This window comes from Betta splendens, chromosome 17 (assembly GCF_900634795.4).
Source record: "Betta splendens chromosome 17, fBetSpl5.4, whole genome shotgun sequence".
Classification (NCBI taxonomy): Eukaryota; Metazoa; Chordata; class Actinopteri; order Anabantiformes; family Osphronemidae; genus Betta; species Betta splendens.
Window position 1 is genome coordinate 5,450,347 of NC_040897.2, and position 17,108 is coordinate 5,467,454.

The 17,108-nt window shown below is 43.4% G+C and overlaps 8 protein-coding genes across 8 annotated transcripts; 6 read left to right on the forward strand and 2 right to left on the reverse strand.

Moving 5' to 3' along the window:
- Nucleotides 1-9: 9 nt before the first annotated feature.
- On the forward strand, nt 10-803 carry LOC114844403 (histone H3). Its single transcript, XM_029131764.3, has one exon. The coding sequence runs from the start codon at nt 251-253 to the stop codon at nt 659-661; it is 411 nt and encodes a 136-aa protein (XP_028987597.1). The 5' UTR covers nt 10-250; the 3' UTR covers nt 662-803.
- Nucleotides 804-1,788: 985 nt separating this feature from the next.
- Nucleotides 1,789-3,215, reverse strand: LOC114844413 (histone H2B 1/2-like). Its single transcript, XM_029131774.3, has one exon. The coding sequence runs from the start codon at nt 3,185-3,187 to the stop codon at nt 2,813-2,815; it is 375 nt and encodes a 124-aa protein (XP_028987607.1). The 5' UTR covers nt 3,188-3,215; the 3' UTR covers nt 1,789-2,812.
- Nucleotides 3,216-6,378: 3,163 nt separating this feature from the next.
- On the forward strand, nt 6,379-7,101 carry LOC114844419 (histone H2B 7). Its single transcript, XM_029131781.3, has one exon. The coding sequence runs from the start codon at nt 6,406-6,408 to the stop codon at nt 6,607-6,609; it is 204 nt and encodes a 67-aa protein (XP_028987614.1). The 5' UTR covers nt 6,379-6,405; the 3' UTR covers nt 6,610-7,101.
- Nucleotides 7,102-8,620: 1,519 nt separating this feature from the next.
- Nucleotides 8,621-9,414, reverse strand: LOC114844402 (histone H3). Its single transcript, XM_029131763.3, has one exon. The coding sequence runs from the start codon at nt 9,171-9,173 to the stop codon at nt 8,763-8,765; it is 411 nt and encodes a 136-aa protein (XP_028987596.1). The 5' UTR covers nt 9,174-9,414; the 3' UTR covers nt 8,621-8,762.
- A 10-nt stretch (nt 9,415-9,424) lies between these two features.
- On the forward strand, nt 9,425-12,546 carry LOC114844407 (histone H2A-like). The gene has a single exon (XM_041068301.2). The coding sequence runs from the start codon at nt 9,522-9,524 to the stop codon at nt 9,909-9,911; it is 390 nt and encodes a 129-aa protein (XP_040924235.1). The 5' UTR covers nt 9,425-9,521; the 3' UTR covers nt 9,912-12,546.
- Nucleotides 12,474-13,151, forward strand: LOC114844400 (histone H1-like). Its single transcript, XM_055504043.1, has one exon. The coding sequence runs from the start codon at nt 12,477-12,479 to the stop codon at nt 13,098-13,100; it is 624 nt and encodes a 207-aa protein (XP_055360018.1). The 5' UTR covers nt 12,474-12,476; the 3' UTR covers nt 13,101-13,151.
- Nucleotides 13,152-14,241: 1,090 nt separating this feature from the next.
- On the forward strand, nt 14,242-14,709 carry LOC114844415 (histone H4). Its single transcript, XM_029131776.3, has one exon. It carries the CDS (start codon nt 14,286-14,288, stop codon nt 14,595-14,597), a length of 312 nt encoding a protein of 103 aa, XP_028987609.1. The 5' UTR covers nt 14,242-14,285; the 3' UTR covers nt 14,598-14,709.
- Nucleotides 14,710-15,343: 634 nt separating this feature from the next.
- Nucleotides 15,344-16,682, forward strand: LOC114844410 (histone H2B 1/2). The gene has a single exon (XM_029131771.3). The coding sequence runs from the start codon at nt 15,386-15,388 to the stop codon at nt 15,758-15,760; it is 375 nt and encodes a 124-aa protein (XP_028987604.1). The 5' UTR covers nt 15,344-15,385; the 3' UTR covers nt 15,761-16,682.
- Nucleotides 16,683-17,108: the final 426 nt, after the last annotated feature.

The window sequence follows — 17,108 nt, forward strand, 5'->3', positions numbered from 1 at the left end:
CCAACCGGTGAAGAAGCTCAGCAGAGGGCGGCCGCTCCGCGTGTTGGCGGACTTTTTTTAAAGACTTTCCTCCAATTGGTGGTGGAGGTTTAGGCGGGACTCGTGCCTCCAGGCGGAGCCAAGCTGAGGAAGGTGCCCTCCGCCAATCAGGAGCCGCAGCGTCACTCGTCCTCATTCGATCCCACAGTTTAAGAGCGGCGGTTATCGCTGTGCTTTACTAGTTTTTCGTAAACGAAGGCATAGAAGTGAAATGGCCCGAACCAAACAAACTGCTCGTAAGTCCACCGGAGGCAAAGCGCCTAGGAAGCAGCTGGCAACAAAGGCTGCCCGTAAGAGCGCGCCAGCCACTGGCGGCGTCAAGAAGCCTCATCGCTACAGGCCCGGTACCGTGGCTCTCCGAGAGATCCGTCGCTACCAGAAATCCACCGAGCTGCTGATCCGTAAACTGCCCTTCCAGCGCCTGGTCAGGGAGATCGCCCAGGATTTCAAGACCGACCTGCGCTTCCAGAGCTCTGCCGTCATGGCTCTGCAGGAGGCCAGCGAGGCTTATCTGGTCGGTCTGTTCGAGGACACCAACCTGTGCGCCATCCACGCCAAGAGGGTCACCATCATGCCCAAAGACATCCAGCTGGCCCGGCGCATCCGCGGGGAGAGGGCTTAAACTGTCTGCTCCATAACAAACACAAAGGCTCTTTTAAGAGCCACTACATCAACTAAAGACTGTTACTGTACTCAACCTTCATTAATACAAGCACACTTTATTAAAATCTGCAAAACTACATTATAGACATAGTCTGGTAAAAGTGATGCCTTGGTTTTATTCACTAACTAGTAAAATGGCAAATGAGTTATCGCACTTTGTTTAAATCATCACTTATTTTATTACTCCATCTCTGGTTATGGACCCAGCAGCTACTATTGTTCTGCTTGTGTGGTGGTTGAAGACAGAAGTACTACATTCAAGTACACAAGTTAATACATGAGAACAGAGGAGGTTTTAAGAGACACTTGTGATACTAAACTGTAACTATGAATAAAGGCCTATATGTACTAGCAATTCATGTTTGTATTTTTCACGCAGAACTCAAAGCATTCAAATTTATACATCAAGCTGGAAGATGTGTGTGTGTGTGTATATTTACTTTTTTACTATGTTTACTATTTCAACTGTGGAAAAAATATAAACTAAAAATACAGTTATTTTAGTTAAAGTTGTTTCAGTTATAGTAGGTAAACTTAATGTATATGTCTCATTTGTTCATTGTTCCTCTAGCAGGGTTGCAACAGTTCTAGCAGCTGGAGGAATGTTTAGTTCAATGTCTACAGTAAACTAGTGCTTTTTCATCCTTTTGCTACTCCCTGTGGCATTGGGGAAAATAATGTTTACTTTTCATTTTTTACAGTTATTAAATTTAAAGATTATGGTGATATTGTTACATTAGAGTAAAATCCTCTACAGTGTGGTGCAAGGGGTGGAGGGGTTCTCCATGATGGATGTTAGTTTAGCCACCTTAAGCAGCAGTGGCAGTACACCCCCTGTGGAGAATGACTCATTACAGACACAAACACACTACTCATTTACTTATCCCTGTGCAATTATTTTGATGCATACTGCCTGCTCTAAAATCAATCACTGTCACATATTTATACTTGTTGAAAGTTATCTGCCGTTTTATATTCAGCAAATCATCTATACAGACATCGTACAACAAATTGAGTAGCACAGGCCACATGGATTTTCACTGAATTTTTATTTCCACCATTTACTTCCACAGTGAAAATAACACTAATTGAGATGCAGTCACACTTTGACACTATCTTCTTTAACAGTCAATTTGTTACACTTGGCTCTTGGCCGTGGGCTAAAAGGAGTGACCTGCAGTGTGGGGGCCCCAGAAGGAACTGTACTGACCCTTTCCTCTTCACTTTCTATATGCCCCGCTTCGGACACAACACTGCACTGTACAGCAGACTCCACCTGCTGAGGAGACTGTGGTCTTTTGTAGTGAGGAGGCCACTCCTGAAAACCTTCTATGACTCTGTGGTGACGTCAGCCATCCTGTACGGTGTGGTCTGCTGGAGCAGCAGCATCACAGTGAGGGACAGGAAGAGACTGGACGGGATCATTAAAAAGTTCAGCTCTGTCGTGGACTCTGGACACAGTGCAGGAGGTGGATGAGAGAAGGGTCCTGGGTTAACTCACATCCATCCTGGACCAGAACTCTCACCCACTGGAGAACTATCTTACTGTCTGCTCTGGAGAGCAGCTTCAGTAGCAGACTGATCCACCCTTGCTGATTGATGGGGGGGGGGGCAATCAGAACTGCTTACTACCCCCCACTAAATCAGTTACACAGTAATCTCTGTGCATTATTATATATGTGCAACCAGCACAGGATTATATTTAAACACTGTGCAATCACCCTTCCAATGACCAACATTGACAGTCTTTTATTCTGTCATTGTTTTCTGTGCTTTGTACTTTGCTGTTGCGTGAAGTAATGTCCCCACTGTGGGTGTTGTAAATTTTTCACATTCTTGGCTTGACCATCTGATGTCACTTCAGATCTTCAAGCTTCATTTGGCTCACTATCATTTAATATCTCTGAATTTAACAAATGCTTTTTTTATGTGATATATTTATTAGTATGTGAAGGAACATGTGAAATGTGCATTTGTTGATTAGGTTTTTATATGTAATCAGTTTGTCGTATTTGTCAATTGGTCAGTTTGAACAGGCCTTTTACCTTTCAGATCAGAGTGTGTTGGCTCTTAAAAGAGCCTTTTGTTTTTGTGGTGGTCGTAGCAGTGTTTACTTGGAGCTGGTGTACTTGGTCACCGCCTTGGTGCCCTCTGACACCGCGTGCTTGGCCAGCTCCCCGGGAAGCAGCAGCCTGACGGCGGTCTGAATCTCCCTGGAGGTGATGGTGGAACGCTTGTTGTAGTGCGCCAGGCGGGAGGCTTCGCCGGCGATGCGCTCGAAGATGTCGCTGACGAACGAGTTCATGATACTCATGGCCTTGGAGGAAATGCCGGTGTCTGGGTGGACCTGCTTCAGGACCTTGTACACGTAGATGGCGTAGCTCTCCTTGCGGGTCTTCCTCTTCTTCTTGCCGCCCTTAGCGGCGGTCTTGGTTACGGCTTTCTTGGAGCCCTTCTTGGGCGCAGTCTTAGCTGGATCGGGCATCTTTGCAGACGTCGTAAAATGAACTTAGCGGTAAGAACTGCTCATTTTATACAGACGATATGCAAACGTAGGTGTGCGGTCCCCATTGTCTGATTGGCTGAGCTGATCGGTTGGGCGGGTGCAGTTGCCAGGGTAATATACCGACTGTGCAGCTGACTTTTTTTTTAAATCAACATTTGCTTTTACTCTCCTTTCACCATGAGATGAGCAGTGCACAGAAAACTGTGTCACTATCGATTACGGTTTGATTCATAAACATTATGCACGTTGATTTTCAAAGTCTAACTGGGACCATACAGTATGTGACCGGTGGCTTTCTGCGTTGTGTAGTGTTTTTAAGGATCGACTCACAGCCGGGGTTTACGGTCGTCCAGTTTATTCTGACAAACAGGAATAAAACACACCCCACACCAGGGTAAAAATCCACCCTCTCTCCTGCCACTAAATAGACCGGACACGAACACATAACTGAAGTTAAGTTCAACTTCAAGCTAGCGGTATTGATCAACAAAACTAAACGAAAACCAGGCTACGATCTAAAAAGTATTGACATACATGTATAAAAAGTAACGACTGACATAAGATAATATTATTATACAGTACTAAAACCACAATTTGTGTAATTATTACAGCATTTGAATATAACACAGTTACACATGGGGATGAGATGATTCACTGAAGATGTTCAGTTTGTTTGGGGGTCCATCTTTCTTCCAGTATCCTGTACAACAAAAGCAGTCCCAAATCCAGGGGCTGACCACACTGGATCCCCAATTCCTTGACGGCAGCGGCGGTCTCCGTTGAGGGTGGAAGGCCGACTGTAGCTGGTGTGCGCTGACCCAAGGCTGCAGCTGGCGTGCGATGACCCACGGCTGTAGCTGCAGGTGACAGTCTGGTGATCTGCCTCTCCTTCCCGGTGCTCGTCTCCGAGGTAACTCGAGCTCATCCGGAGTGATACTGTCACAGCAGGTTAAGGCAGGCCCTCGGTAGATCAATCCGTACCCCCCAGCGTCCCAATAGATCCAGCCAGGGAGTCCAGCCAGCATTCCCCAGTAGCAGCCCTCTGCGTATTAGGCTTATGAAGAAGAAGAAAGAAGAAGAAATTAACCCTTAATAGTCGCACAGTGGGGAAATTCATTCTCTACATTTGACCCATCCCCCTTGGGGTTTTATTCGGGAAACCCAGACTTTCCTTCTGTCCTTGCCCCTTTTTAAAGTGAACACTGTTTAAATACCTCGTTTGATCTTTCAGTACATTCATAGATTTCACCTGTTTCCTTCGCGTAGAGACCAAAATGTCCGTTTCTAGAGGATCCTGTAGATGAGGACGCTGTATTAATTCACACTGCCTTGAATTTACGCCACGAGTTAATTTTCTGTCATATCCGCATGCATATTTATTTGAGTGGTACCGTTTTTATCGGGACTCCATAACATATGTCAGTAATCTTATCCACCCATTCATCCGACAGGTCACCCATCATGGTCGTGCTCTTACATCCCAGCAGATTCTTTGTGTTGTGTTACGTTTTTTTTGCAAGAAATGGATATATCAAAAGTAGCCTATGTAAAAAATCAAATATATAGGTTTAATGAGAATCCAGCTCACTTGACCACTGTCTGTAACTGTCTCTTACAGACAGTGGAGTCAGTGGAGCTCTTCTTGTATATATTAACACATTCAAATTATCTTGACCACTGTCTGTACCTGTCTGAGACCAGTACAACCAGTAAGAAGCTCTTTCCACCTTGCCAAAAAGTGATTCATGCCAATATCTTGTGACAAGAAGCTTATTTCTGTGTAATTTCAAGTCAATGGAGCTCCCCTTGTTAATATTAAGACATTCATATTAACTTAACCGCTGTCCGTACCTGTCTAAGACCAGTACAACCAGCTTTTTCCACGTTGCCAAGTGATTCATGCCAATATTTTATAACAAGAAGCTTCTTTCTGCTTAATTTTAAGTCAGTGGAGATCTCCTTGTTAATATTAAGACATTTAATGAGCATCCAGCTCACTTGAACACTGTCTACACCTGTTTGAGACCAGTTAAACCAGAAAGATGCTGTCTTCACGTTGCCAAAAGGTGATTACAGTCAATATCTTTTGATGAGAAGCTTATTTCTTCCTCATTTTAACTTCATTAAGGTAAAATGACAGTTTTAATGAATATCCAGCTCACTTGACTGTCTGTACTTGTCAGAGACCAGTACAACCAATAAGATGCTGTGTTCACGTTGCCAAAAAGTGATCAAAAGAAAAAAAGTGATCAGTTTAGTTTAAACTCAGAGTTTGTTAAACCTCCTTCTTGAAACGGGCCCCAGATCCTGGGTGAATTTATTTATGAATTTAAATTAGATTACGCAAAATCAGGTCACCTTTTATGAAAAATAGAATGAACGCATTATAGCATCATACTATGTGACTTTTGATAGGAGTCACTATTATGCAACACTTACAGTCTTAGCCCTCGTACTGTTGAACAAATTCTACATAAATAAAAACCTGATTAAATAACTTTGTGCATTGTGTGTTTATACCCATCTCAAAAGCATTTTTATTGCCCAGTTTATAAACAATTCTAACTCCAGTTCAAGTCAATAAAAGAAGAGAAATATGCTTTACATATAAATTACAACTTAAATAGGTAGGTAGGTAGGTAGATGAACATTGATCCCACAGCACCTCAGCACAAGAATACTAAAAACAAAATCACATAACAGGACTTTACACAAGGAAAGTTTATTTAATTAAACGAAAATGTCAATTGATATTAATAAGGCCTCAACTTGAGTTTAAAACCATAGTGGAGCGGTTCATTACAATCCCTTCAGGCGGCAATTGATTTTTTTGCCCACCAGATTTTACTAAAGATATTGTGCTGAAAAGCTTCGAGTAAAGAACTCTTTTACAATACAGGGTTCAGTGCTTAAAAAAAGTTTCATTTTGTCATCACTAGCTATACCCAATATAGTCAAGCCACAGGTTTCAAAATAAAACATTAGCATTTGATTTATTCAATTAAAGAAGTCTTTTCATTCATTGTGTCAATACAACAATGAGTTAACAGGATTTTTTTTTCGAAATTGGTTTAATAAAGCAGAGATCACTACACAGGACTATTGTTTACTCTGCCTATAGGAAGAACATATGGATAAAATTAGACTGACTTTAAATTTTAAACGTCCACCCAGACACCGGCATTTCCTCCAAGGCCATGAGCATCATGAACTCGTTCGTCAGCGACATCTTCGAGCGCATCGCCGGCGAAGCCTCCCGCCTGGCGCACTACAACAAGCGTTCCACCATCACCTTCAGGGAGATTCAGACCGCCGTCAGGCTGCTGCTTCCCGGGGAGCTGGCCAAGCACGCGGTGTCAGAGGGCACCAAGGCGGTGACCAAGTACACCAGCTCCAAGTAAACACTGCTACGACCACCACAAAAACAAAAGGCTCTTTTAAGAGCCAACACACTCTGATCTGAAAGGTAAAAGGCCTGTTCAAACTGACCAATTGACAAATACGACAAACTGATTACATATAAAAACCTAATCAACAAATGCACATTTCACATGTTCCTTCACATACTAATAAATATATCACATAAAAAAAGCATTTGTTAAATTCAGAGATATTAAATGATAGTGAGCCAAATGAAGCTTGAAGATCTGAAGTGACATCAGATGGTCAAGCCAAGAATGTGAAAAATTTACAACACCCACAGTGGGGACATTACTTCACGCAACAGCAAAGTACAAAGCACAGAAAACAATGACAGAATAAAAGACTGTCAATGTTGGTCATTGGAAGGGTGATTGCACAGTGTTTAAATATAATCCTGTGCTGGTTGCACATATATAATAATGCACAGAGATTACTGTGTAACTGATTTAGTGGGGGGTAGTAAGCAGTTCTGATTGCCCCCCCCCCCCCATCAATCAGCAAGGGTGGATCAGTCTGCTACTGAAGCTGCTCTCCAGAGCAGACAGTAAGATAGTTCTCCAGTGGGTGAGAGTTCTGGTCCAGGATGGATGTGAGTTAACCCAGGACCCTTCTCTCATCCACCTCCTGCACTGTGTCCAGAGTCCACGACAGAGCTGAACTTTTTAATGATCCCGTCCAGTCTCTTCCTGTCCCTCACTGTGATGCTGCTGCTCCAGCAGACCACACCGTACAGGATGGCTGACGTCACCACAGAGTCATAGAAGGTTTTCAGGAGTGGCCTCCTCACTACAAAAGACCACAGTCTCCTCAGCAGGTGGAGTCTGCTGTACAGTGCAGTGTTGTGTCCGAAGCGGGGCATATAGAAAGTGAAGAGGAAAGGGTCAGTACAGTTCCTTCTGGGGCCCCCACACTGCAGGTCACTCCTTTTAGCCCACGGCCAAGAGCCAAGTGTAACAAATTGACTGTTAAAGAAGATAGTGTCAAAGTGTGACTGCATCTCAATTAGTGTTATTTTCACTGTGGAAGTAAATGGTGGAAATAAAAATTCAGTGAAAATCCATGTGGCCTGTGCTACTCAATTTGTTGTACGATGTCTGTATAGATGATTTGCTGAATATAAAACGGCAGATAACTTTCAACAAGTATAAATATGTGACAGTGATTGATTTTAGAGCAGGCAGTATGCATCAAAATAATTGCACAGGGATAAGTAAATGAGTAGTGTGTTTGTGTCTGTAATGAGTCATTCTCCACAGGGGGTGTACTGCCACTGCTGCTTAAGGTGGCTAAACTAACATCCATCATGGAGAACCCCTCCACCCCTTGCACCACACTGTAGAGGATTTTACTCTAATGTAACAATATCACCATAATCTTTAAATTTAATAACTGTAAAAAATGAAAAGTAAACATTATTTTCCCCAATGCCACAGGGAGTAGCAAAAGGATGAAAAAGCACTAGTTTACTGTAGACATTGAACTAAACATTCCTCCAGCTGCTAGAACTGTTGCAACCCTGCTAGAGGAACAATGAACAAATGAGACATATACATTAAGTTTACCTACTATAACTGAAACAACTTTAACTAAAATAACTGTATTTTTAGTTTATATTTTTTCCACAGTTGAAATAGTAAACATAGTAAAAAAGTAAATATACACACACACACACATCTTCCAGCTTGATGTATAAATTTGAATGCTTTGAGTTCTGCGTGAAAAATACAAACATGAATTGCTAGTACATATAGGCCTTTATTCATAGTTACAGGTTAGTATCACAAGTGTCTCTTAAAACCTCCTCTGTTCTCATGTATTAACTTGTGTACTTGAATGTAGTACTTCTGTCTTCAACCACCACACAAGCAGAACAATAGTAGCTGCTGGGTCCATAACCAGAGATGGAGTAATAAAATAAGTGATGATTTAAACAAAGTGCGATAACTTATTTGCCATTTTACTAGTTAGTGAATAAAACCAAGGCATCACTTTTACCAGACTATGTCTATAATGTAGTTTTGCAGATTTTAATAAAGTGTGCTTGTATTAATGAAGGTTGAGTACAGTAACAGTCTTTAGTTGATGTAGTGGCTCTTAAAAGAGCCTTTGTGTTTGTTATGGAGCAGACAGTTTAAGCCCTCTCCCCGCGGATGCGCCGGGCCAGCTGGATGTCTTTGGGCATGATGGTGACCCTCTTGGCGTGGATGGCGCACAGGTTGGTGTCCTCGAACAGACCGACCAGATAAGCCTCGCTGGCCTCCTGCAGAGCCATGACGGCAGAGCTCTGGAAGCGCAGGTCGGTCTTGAAATCCTGGGCGATCTCCCTGACCAGGCGCTGGAAGGGCAGTTTACGGATCAGCAGCTCGGTGGATTTCTGGTAGCGACGGATCTCTCGGAGAGCCACGGTACCGGGCCTGTAGCGATGAGGCTTCTTGACGCCGCCAGTGGCTGGCGCGCTCTTACGGGCAGCCTTTGTTGCCAGCTGCTTCCTAGGCGCTTTGCCTCCGGTGGACTTACGAGCAGTTTGTTTGGTTCGGGCCATTTCACTTCTATGCCTTCGTTTACGAAAAACTAGTAAAGCACAGCGATAACCGCCGCTCTTAAACTGTGGGATCGAATGAGGACGAGTGACGCTGCGGCTCCTGATTGGCGGAGGGCACCTTCCTCAGCTTGGCTCCGCCTGGAGGCACGAGTCCCGCCTAAACCTCCACCACCAATTGGAGGAAAGTCTTTAAAAAAAGTCCGCCAACACGCGGAGCGGCCGCCCTCTGCTGAGCTTCTTCACCGGTTGGTGAGGCAGGACTCGTCCCGCTCTGACGGACATATAAAGGAGGGTTCCGGCTGTTGGAGGCATTCATTCTTGGACGAGCACGCAACAAAGTTTTTCAAAATGTCTGGCCGCGGGAAAACTGGAGGAAAAGCCAGAGCTAAGGCTAAGACGCGTTCATCTAGAGCTGGACTCCAGTTCCCTGTGGGCCGTGTCCACAGGCTGCTGCGTAAAGGCAACTATGCCGAGCGCGTCGGTGCCGGAGCTCCCGTGTACTTGGCGGCTGTTCTAGAGTATCTGACTGCTGAGATTCTGGAGTTGGCTGGAAACGCTGCCCGTGACAACAAGAAGACCAGGATCATCCCTCGCCACCTGCAGCTGGCTGTCCGCAATGATGAAGAGCTCAACAAGCTCCTAGGCGGAGTCACCATCGCCCAGGGCGGCGTCCTACCCAACATCCAGGCGGTGCTGCTGCCCAAGAAGACCGAGAAACCCGCTGGGAAGGCAAAGTAAACCTGGATCAGCTGTGATCAACAAAAACGGCTCTTTTAAGAGCCACACAAACAAACTAAAGAACAGTTTTCATCTGTATGAGCTCCTTGTTTTACTTGATGTTAATTTACACTTGTAGCAGTGAGTGAAACACTTATCTTAGCCTGATTTAGAGGAGTAAGTGCTGGTGAGAACATGAAGCAAAACTTGCACATCTCTCTCACTGCTCTGATAACAAACTGACCTGTGAATGACAATTTACACACAAACACATGAAACTGTGAACACCCAAGCATCTTGTACTCTGGACTGATCCACTTCTCTATGAACTGTCGGTGCAGATGATAGTTCTGTTTGCTCTTGTTCCCTGCATATTGACTAGGGGTGTCATCACCAGGAACGGTGTGTAAATCATCTAAACTGTGGAATTAACAGTCTGTTAGTGTCACTGCCGACCCCACACACCCTGCAGGTGTCACACAGCCATAGCCACTAAAAACAGCAGACACAGAGCCAACTTCTTCCCCCGGGCTGTTTCTGCGCCAAGCCGGTCACACAACACGATCACTTATTGGCTCTTTATTCACTCATTTAATTTCTTGGTTGTGGGATGGCTGTCCATTATAGTCTGTTGCTGATGATTATCAGCATTGTGGTCTCAAATTGCGTACCAGATTCCAAATTTATCTGAGGCATAAATGTCATTGATGTCAATCCAGCAAGATTCAAAAAGCGGGGTCTCTCGAAGCTAATCGCCACTGGGAGGTCCATCATTCTCAGTATACACTGCCCAGTACTGACCTTTGATGCATTTGCAAGTGTCGTAGTCCGGCACCTACCGTGCCCTTACACTGAGGGTGGTAGGTGCCGGTTTATTTAACAAGCTAATAATAACTGATTTGACAACAGTGTATTTAGAAATATTATTTATGTGAGCAGTATTGCATTGTGGCATTTATTGAGAGTATTAATTGCTTACTTAAATATCTAGATAGCTAACACAAGATGCATGTTTCTTTAGATGACTTTCTATCCATTTTACTAATATGTGTAAATAATACAATTGCCTATTTTATTGGCTTAGCTCGGGGAATTACGAGGACAATTTCTGTTGTACTATCTTTAGCAAGGATTAATACGGGCAGGTTGTTTATCTTAACTAGCATGTACATGTACATGCAGGTGCATGTTACTAGTAACATGTATCAGTAGATTATTATCTTCTAGCAGCCAGCCATCATAAAAGTGTACACTAGTTGAAGTCCAGCTGCTTAATAGGCACTGCAAGTTGGGATGGACTGGACAGTTATAGTCAATGCAATTTGAGGCCAAACATGGCTTTTTTAAACGTATCAGCCATGTTATCTGTAACTTTAAGAACATTTGCAAGACCATGTCTTTTGACCATCAAATGAGGCTGTGCTGCTTTCTTCTCTCTAGTTCCCTATTTACAAATTGGAAACAGAAACCAGAGTACATTGTTCTCATTAATGGATGTTTTGGTGACATACAAAATATTCCACAGTTCACAACAGTGATGTGATGCTCTTTTCACAGATTCAGCTCTTTTGGGTCGGCTCCTGTGGCTCCCAATCTTCTTTCTAAGCAGTTGTTTATGTGTTTTCATTAAAGCCTTACTTTAATAGTCAGTTGTCTATACAAAAAAAAAAAATACACAGTCACCACCTAACAATTTAATCAAACCTTTAGGTCTTAAGATTATAACACTAGACAAACACTTCTTTTATGTATGTTATTATCATTGTTTCTACTAAGGCTTGTTCATATAATTTAAAAAAATGTAAGAATGGGAATGAGAATAATAAAACTGTAAAAATAAAATGCTTACTAAAAACCAAGACTCTTATGCCACATGTAAACTTCAGTGGAGCCCTTGGACTCTCGCTGTGTGTGTGCAGATTGTTGTTATACTCTATTTAATTACTGATCAGTGTCGCTGGAATTTGCGACATTTAAAACCACGCATTAAACCGTTTGAACCATGAGATGTAGTTTCAGAATCGTTCCAGTTCATGGATCAAACTCATCGACCCCGGTAATGTGAGAGGAAGTGACTGAAACTCCTTCATGATCCTCAACGTGTGTTTGCTGCCACTACAAATGCTTCCGTTTATTTTAACACGACTCTTGACTGATGCTGGTTCGACTTTCACTCTCTGAACCAACATGTGGGGCAACAGGAAACCGGTTCTGGTGGTTGTTTGATCCAGTTTCAGTGATTTTAGGACAGAAATAATCAGAGTAGCGCTGCTCAGGACGCGGACTAGCTGAAGTCTGGAGGTTCCACAGGCGGAACGCAGCCACCGTCCGAGCTCCACACGATCTGAACACGAAGACACACGTGTCCGCTGTAGGCTCCCTTCACTGTCCGCCTCCAGCACTTCTCCCTCGGTGACTTTGAGCGGTTTTATCGGTGTAGAGAAAACACAAGTGTCCCGATGTCACAGCGTCCAGAAAAGCCCGAGCTGATTGAGTCTCCACGGTTCTCATGGTGTGTTTAAGGGCCGCCTCCTGCTCGCGCTTTATTACATTCTGACGCTAGTATCGTGCAACTACTTTGACAAAATGGCAGAAGAAGCTCCAGCAGCTGCAGCTCCAGCCCCGGCCAAAGCCGCCAAAAAGAAGGCCACCAAGCCCAAGAAGAGCGGCCCCAGCGTGGGCGAACTCATCGTTAAAGCCGTGTCCGCGTCCAAGGAGCGGACCGGCGTTTCCCTTTCCGCCATGAAGAAGGCTCTGGCTGCCGGAGGATACGACGTAGAGAAGAACAAGGCGCGGGTCAGGCTCGCTATCAAGAACCTGGTCAGTAAAGAAGTCCTGATCCAGACCAAGGGAACCGGCGCATCCGGCTCCTTCAAGATCAACAAGAAGACCGACACCAAGCCCAAGAAGACAGCGGCCAAGAAGCCTGCTCCCAAAGCCAAGAAGCCCGCAGCCAAGAAACCCGCAGCCGCTAAGAAGCCCAAAGCAGCGGCAGCAAAGAAGCCGGCGGCCGCTAAGAAGTCCCCGAAGAAGGCGAAGAAGCCCGCAGCGGCCAAGAAGGCGGCCAAGAGCCCGAAGAAGACGGCAAAGAGCCCCAAGAAGGCAGTAAAAAGCCCCAAAAAGGTGGTGAAGAAGGCCGCTGCTGCCAAGAAGGCTCCGGCCAAGAAGGCAGCGAAGCCCAAAGCCAAGAAAACCGCGGCCAAGAAGTAAGCGGATCGGTCCACAACGGTTCTCACCCAAAGGCTCTTTTCAGAGCCAACACTTCAGCTGGAGAGCAAAACCTGTCCTGTGACCTGGAACACGCAGTAAAGCAGTGTTTCACTTTTAAAATATAACTTTTTTTAAAAAAAGGTTATTACCTTTACTGCATCAAGTTTCGTAATACACATCCATTAACACATTATATCCAAAATTAAAAATAATTACACTGATATTAATGGTAGCAACAGTACCATCATTTTAATCACCCACTAACTCACAGTTTATCATGCAAACAGTAATAAGTATAGTAATATCTCTATTTGCATTATTGTGTCACTTTCTATTGTTGTTTGTGTAACCGGGTTATACATACATACATACATACATACATACATACATACTGACATTATATATATATATATATATATAATGTCAATAGTTTTATATCAAGTGTTGTTCAGATTGTTGTTGTTTGTTATCCCGGTCATTACTTCTATATACATTTGTGTCGATACTTTTAGGTCCTAGACTAGTTTTCTTTTAGTTTTGTTGATCAATACCGCTATCTTGAAGTTGCACTAATCAAGCTAACTTCGGAAATTAATATAAAACTGAATAACTATATTTAGGTGCCCATGCTCTATGGAACAAACTCACCTTAAGACAACTTCAGTGGTTAATGTAATATAATAATAAAATGATTAGTTATGGTCATGTACATTTTTCTGAGACCACACAGCTTCGTTTACATGAAGCCTACAACGTTTGTTGTGTGTGGCTTTTCATAAAGGACACAAGTAATGACAAGAGGTTTTACATGAATCACAGTATTAGTGATATCACAGTAACTAATGTTCTTACTAGTAACAGTTATGGTTTGGTTGTTTGCTGATGTGATTGGTTTGTGTACTTGCCTAGGTGTAAATTCCATGTTTTTTGTACAAATTTCATATAGTGTGTAAAGAATGAGACATGAGCTCCACACCTCACTCCACTAAACAGTTTTTTTCTCAAATAATTAAAAGATTATTTGAAAACCAAAGACCATCGAGTGACGCACATTGAAACTATAACGAACTGCATGGAACGAAACGCCCCCCGCCCATGTCTCCACTCACGTCCTCACACCGTGAATATAAACAAGACTCTGCATCCAGCTCCCTCATTAGGGCATAATATACTCAATCAACAAGAATGAGCGGACGAGGCAAAGGCGGCAAGGGACTTGGTAAAGGAGGTGCCAAGCGTCACCGTAAAGTTCTCCGTGACAACATCCAGGGCATAACTAAGCCCGCCATCCGTCGTCTGGCTCGCCGCGGTGGAGTCAAGCGCATCTCTGGTCTCATCTACGAGGAGACTCGCGGCGTGTTGAAGGTTTTCCTGGAGAACGTGATTCGTGACGCTGTCACTTACACCGAACACGCCAAGAGGAAGACTGTGACCGCCATGGACGTGGTCTACGCCTTGAAGAGACAGGGACGCACCCTGTACGGCTTTGGAAGTTAAATAGGACTCGAAGAATAACCACCAAAGGCTCTTTTAAGAGCCAACACTCTGCTATGAGTTACTTCCTGGTGTGATAATAGTGTTAAATAAAACAACAACGTTATGACTAAAATAGCATGTGTTTGAGTATATACATTTGACTAAGGCTTAACACAAAGTTTCACAGAAAAAGCAACAGGGGAGAAAGAGTACATTTTAATCTGGCTCTAAATTGAAAACTTGCTCCATTACCAACGTGACCATAGCTCCTTGTAGCACTTACTTAAAACTCCTAAAAAATACCTTTGTATGGACCTGTACTGAAATTCCAGCTACTTTTTGTATGAGTATTATCTCATTCCATGTTAATAAATTTACAATTCAAGCGGAGCTGCACGTTTTCTTCAAGTTAAGATGCTTCAGCAGCGAATGATTTATTCAGTTCTTTGCTGTAGGTGCATAAACGGTATCATACTAAGTAGTAAAAAAGCTATACTAATATATATAATAACTAATATTAATAAATATTAATTATTATTATTATTAATTAATAAATTAACAATAATAACTATACTATATACTAATTTAAACAGTTGGACTCTTCTGTCCTTCGGCAGCCGTGTAGACAATATGCAATATATAGACAGTAATTTGTAATTTGACAGTCTGTACATCTCCCTGGAAACTGCACCCACCCACCAATCAGCTCAGCCAATCAGAGGATAGGGACCACACAGCGGCGTTTGCATATGATCTGTATAAGACGAGCAGTTCTTAGCGCTCAAGTTAATATTACGACGTTTACAAAAATGCCTGAACCAGCCAAGGCCGCGCCCAAGAAGGGCTCCAAGAAAGCCGTAACCAAGACCGCCGCTAAGGGCGGCAAGAAGAAGAGGAAGACCCGCAAGGAGAGCTACGCCATCTACGTGTACAAGGTGCTGAAGCAGGTCCACCCTGACACCGGCATTTCCTCCAAGGCCATGAGCATCATGAACTCGTTTGTCAGCGACATCTTCGAGCGCATCGCCGGCGAAGCCTCCCGCCTGGCGCACTACAACAAGCGTTCCACCATCACCTCCAGGGAGATTCAGACCGCCGTCAGGCTGCTGCTTCCCGGGGAGCTGGCCAAGCATGCGGTGTCAGAGGGCACCAAGGCGGTGACCAAGTACACCAGCTCCAAGTAAACACTGCTACGACCACCACAAAAACAAAGGCTCTTTTAAGAGCCACACACTTGATTTGAAGGATTATCGACCTGTTGTTCAAACGGACCAGTTGACTGATGGGGAAAGACTGATTACATCAGAAACTTCTCAATACATACAATAGGCACATTTCACATCTTCTGCCACATGTTTTAAATACATTGACAGGGTGAATCCATGCTGAGCTGTTGGTAACCTAGGACCTACATTCTCCAATCACCTGGTTCTTTGATCTCTAACACTTGCTGATAGTAATGCCGAGAAGCCTCCTGGGGCCTGTTTCAAGAAGGGTGTCTGTGGAAACTCAGTTTGTTAACCCTGAAATAAGGAAAACTCAGTTTTTGGTTTCAGAAAGCAGGCTTACTTAAACTCGTAAACCGGGGTAAGTTTAAACCCGTTTCATGAAGCGAGGTAATTGAAACTCAGTCAGTTACTATGGCAACTAACTGTGAACCTAACCTGGTCGTGAGCAGGTTTTGTTCGGGAAACCCAGAGTTTCCTTCGGTCTCTGCCCCTTGTGAACAGTGTTAATACCTTGTTTAATCTTTCAGTACATTCATAGATTTCACCTGTTTCTTTCGCACAGAGACCAAAATATCCGTTTCTAGAGGATCCTGTAGTAATATTTATTTTAGTGGTACCGTTTTTCTTGAGACTCCATACATATATTATTAATCTTATTTACCCATACGTCAAACACATCACCCATCGTGGCCGTGCTCTTACATCCGAGCAGGTTCTTTGTGCTGCGTTGCGTTTTTTTTTTTGCTAACGGTAGTTTTCTTTATAACATTGGAGATGCTGAGCACATTAGTGAAGCCACTGTATGTAGAATAGTTCGACCTCAAGCGCTTTCCTTGACACAAACTCCTCAGAGCCATTAAAGAAGAGTTTCACAGGATTGCAGTTATGTATGTGGTATTTAATTCGTTTCATTGAGGCTAATCTGAAAAATGATCAGTTAATATCTTGCTGTGATCTGAAATAAACTGATAAATGTGCAGGTGCACTGATTACTCTTTCTAATGGTCACTGTAACTGACATTACATTGTTTACATTACCAAGATCATGTGTGATGCTGCACATATCATAAACGTGAACTCATGAATATATCGTGAGTTAACCCTAAATAACAGGCTGCACTGTGGTAAGTGCATGCACTACACACTCACAGGAGCACTTCTATGCAGCACTAAAGTAATGTGAACTTCCTTATAGGAGAGATTGACGGCTTTCTGCTGGAGATAGGGGTCACCCATGCCAAGGCCTGTGACATTATCGGGACATGTGTTGTTCTCCACATTATTGCAATTATTAGAGAGGAGC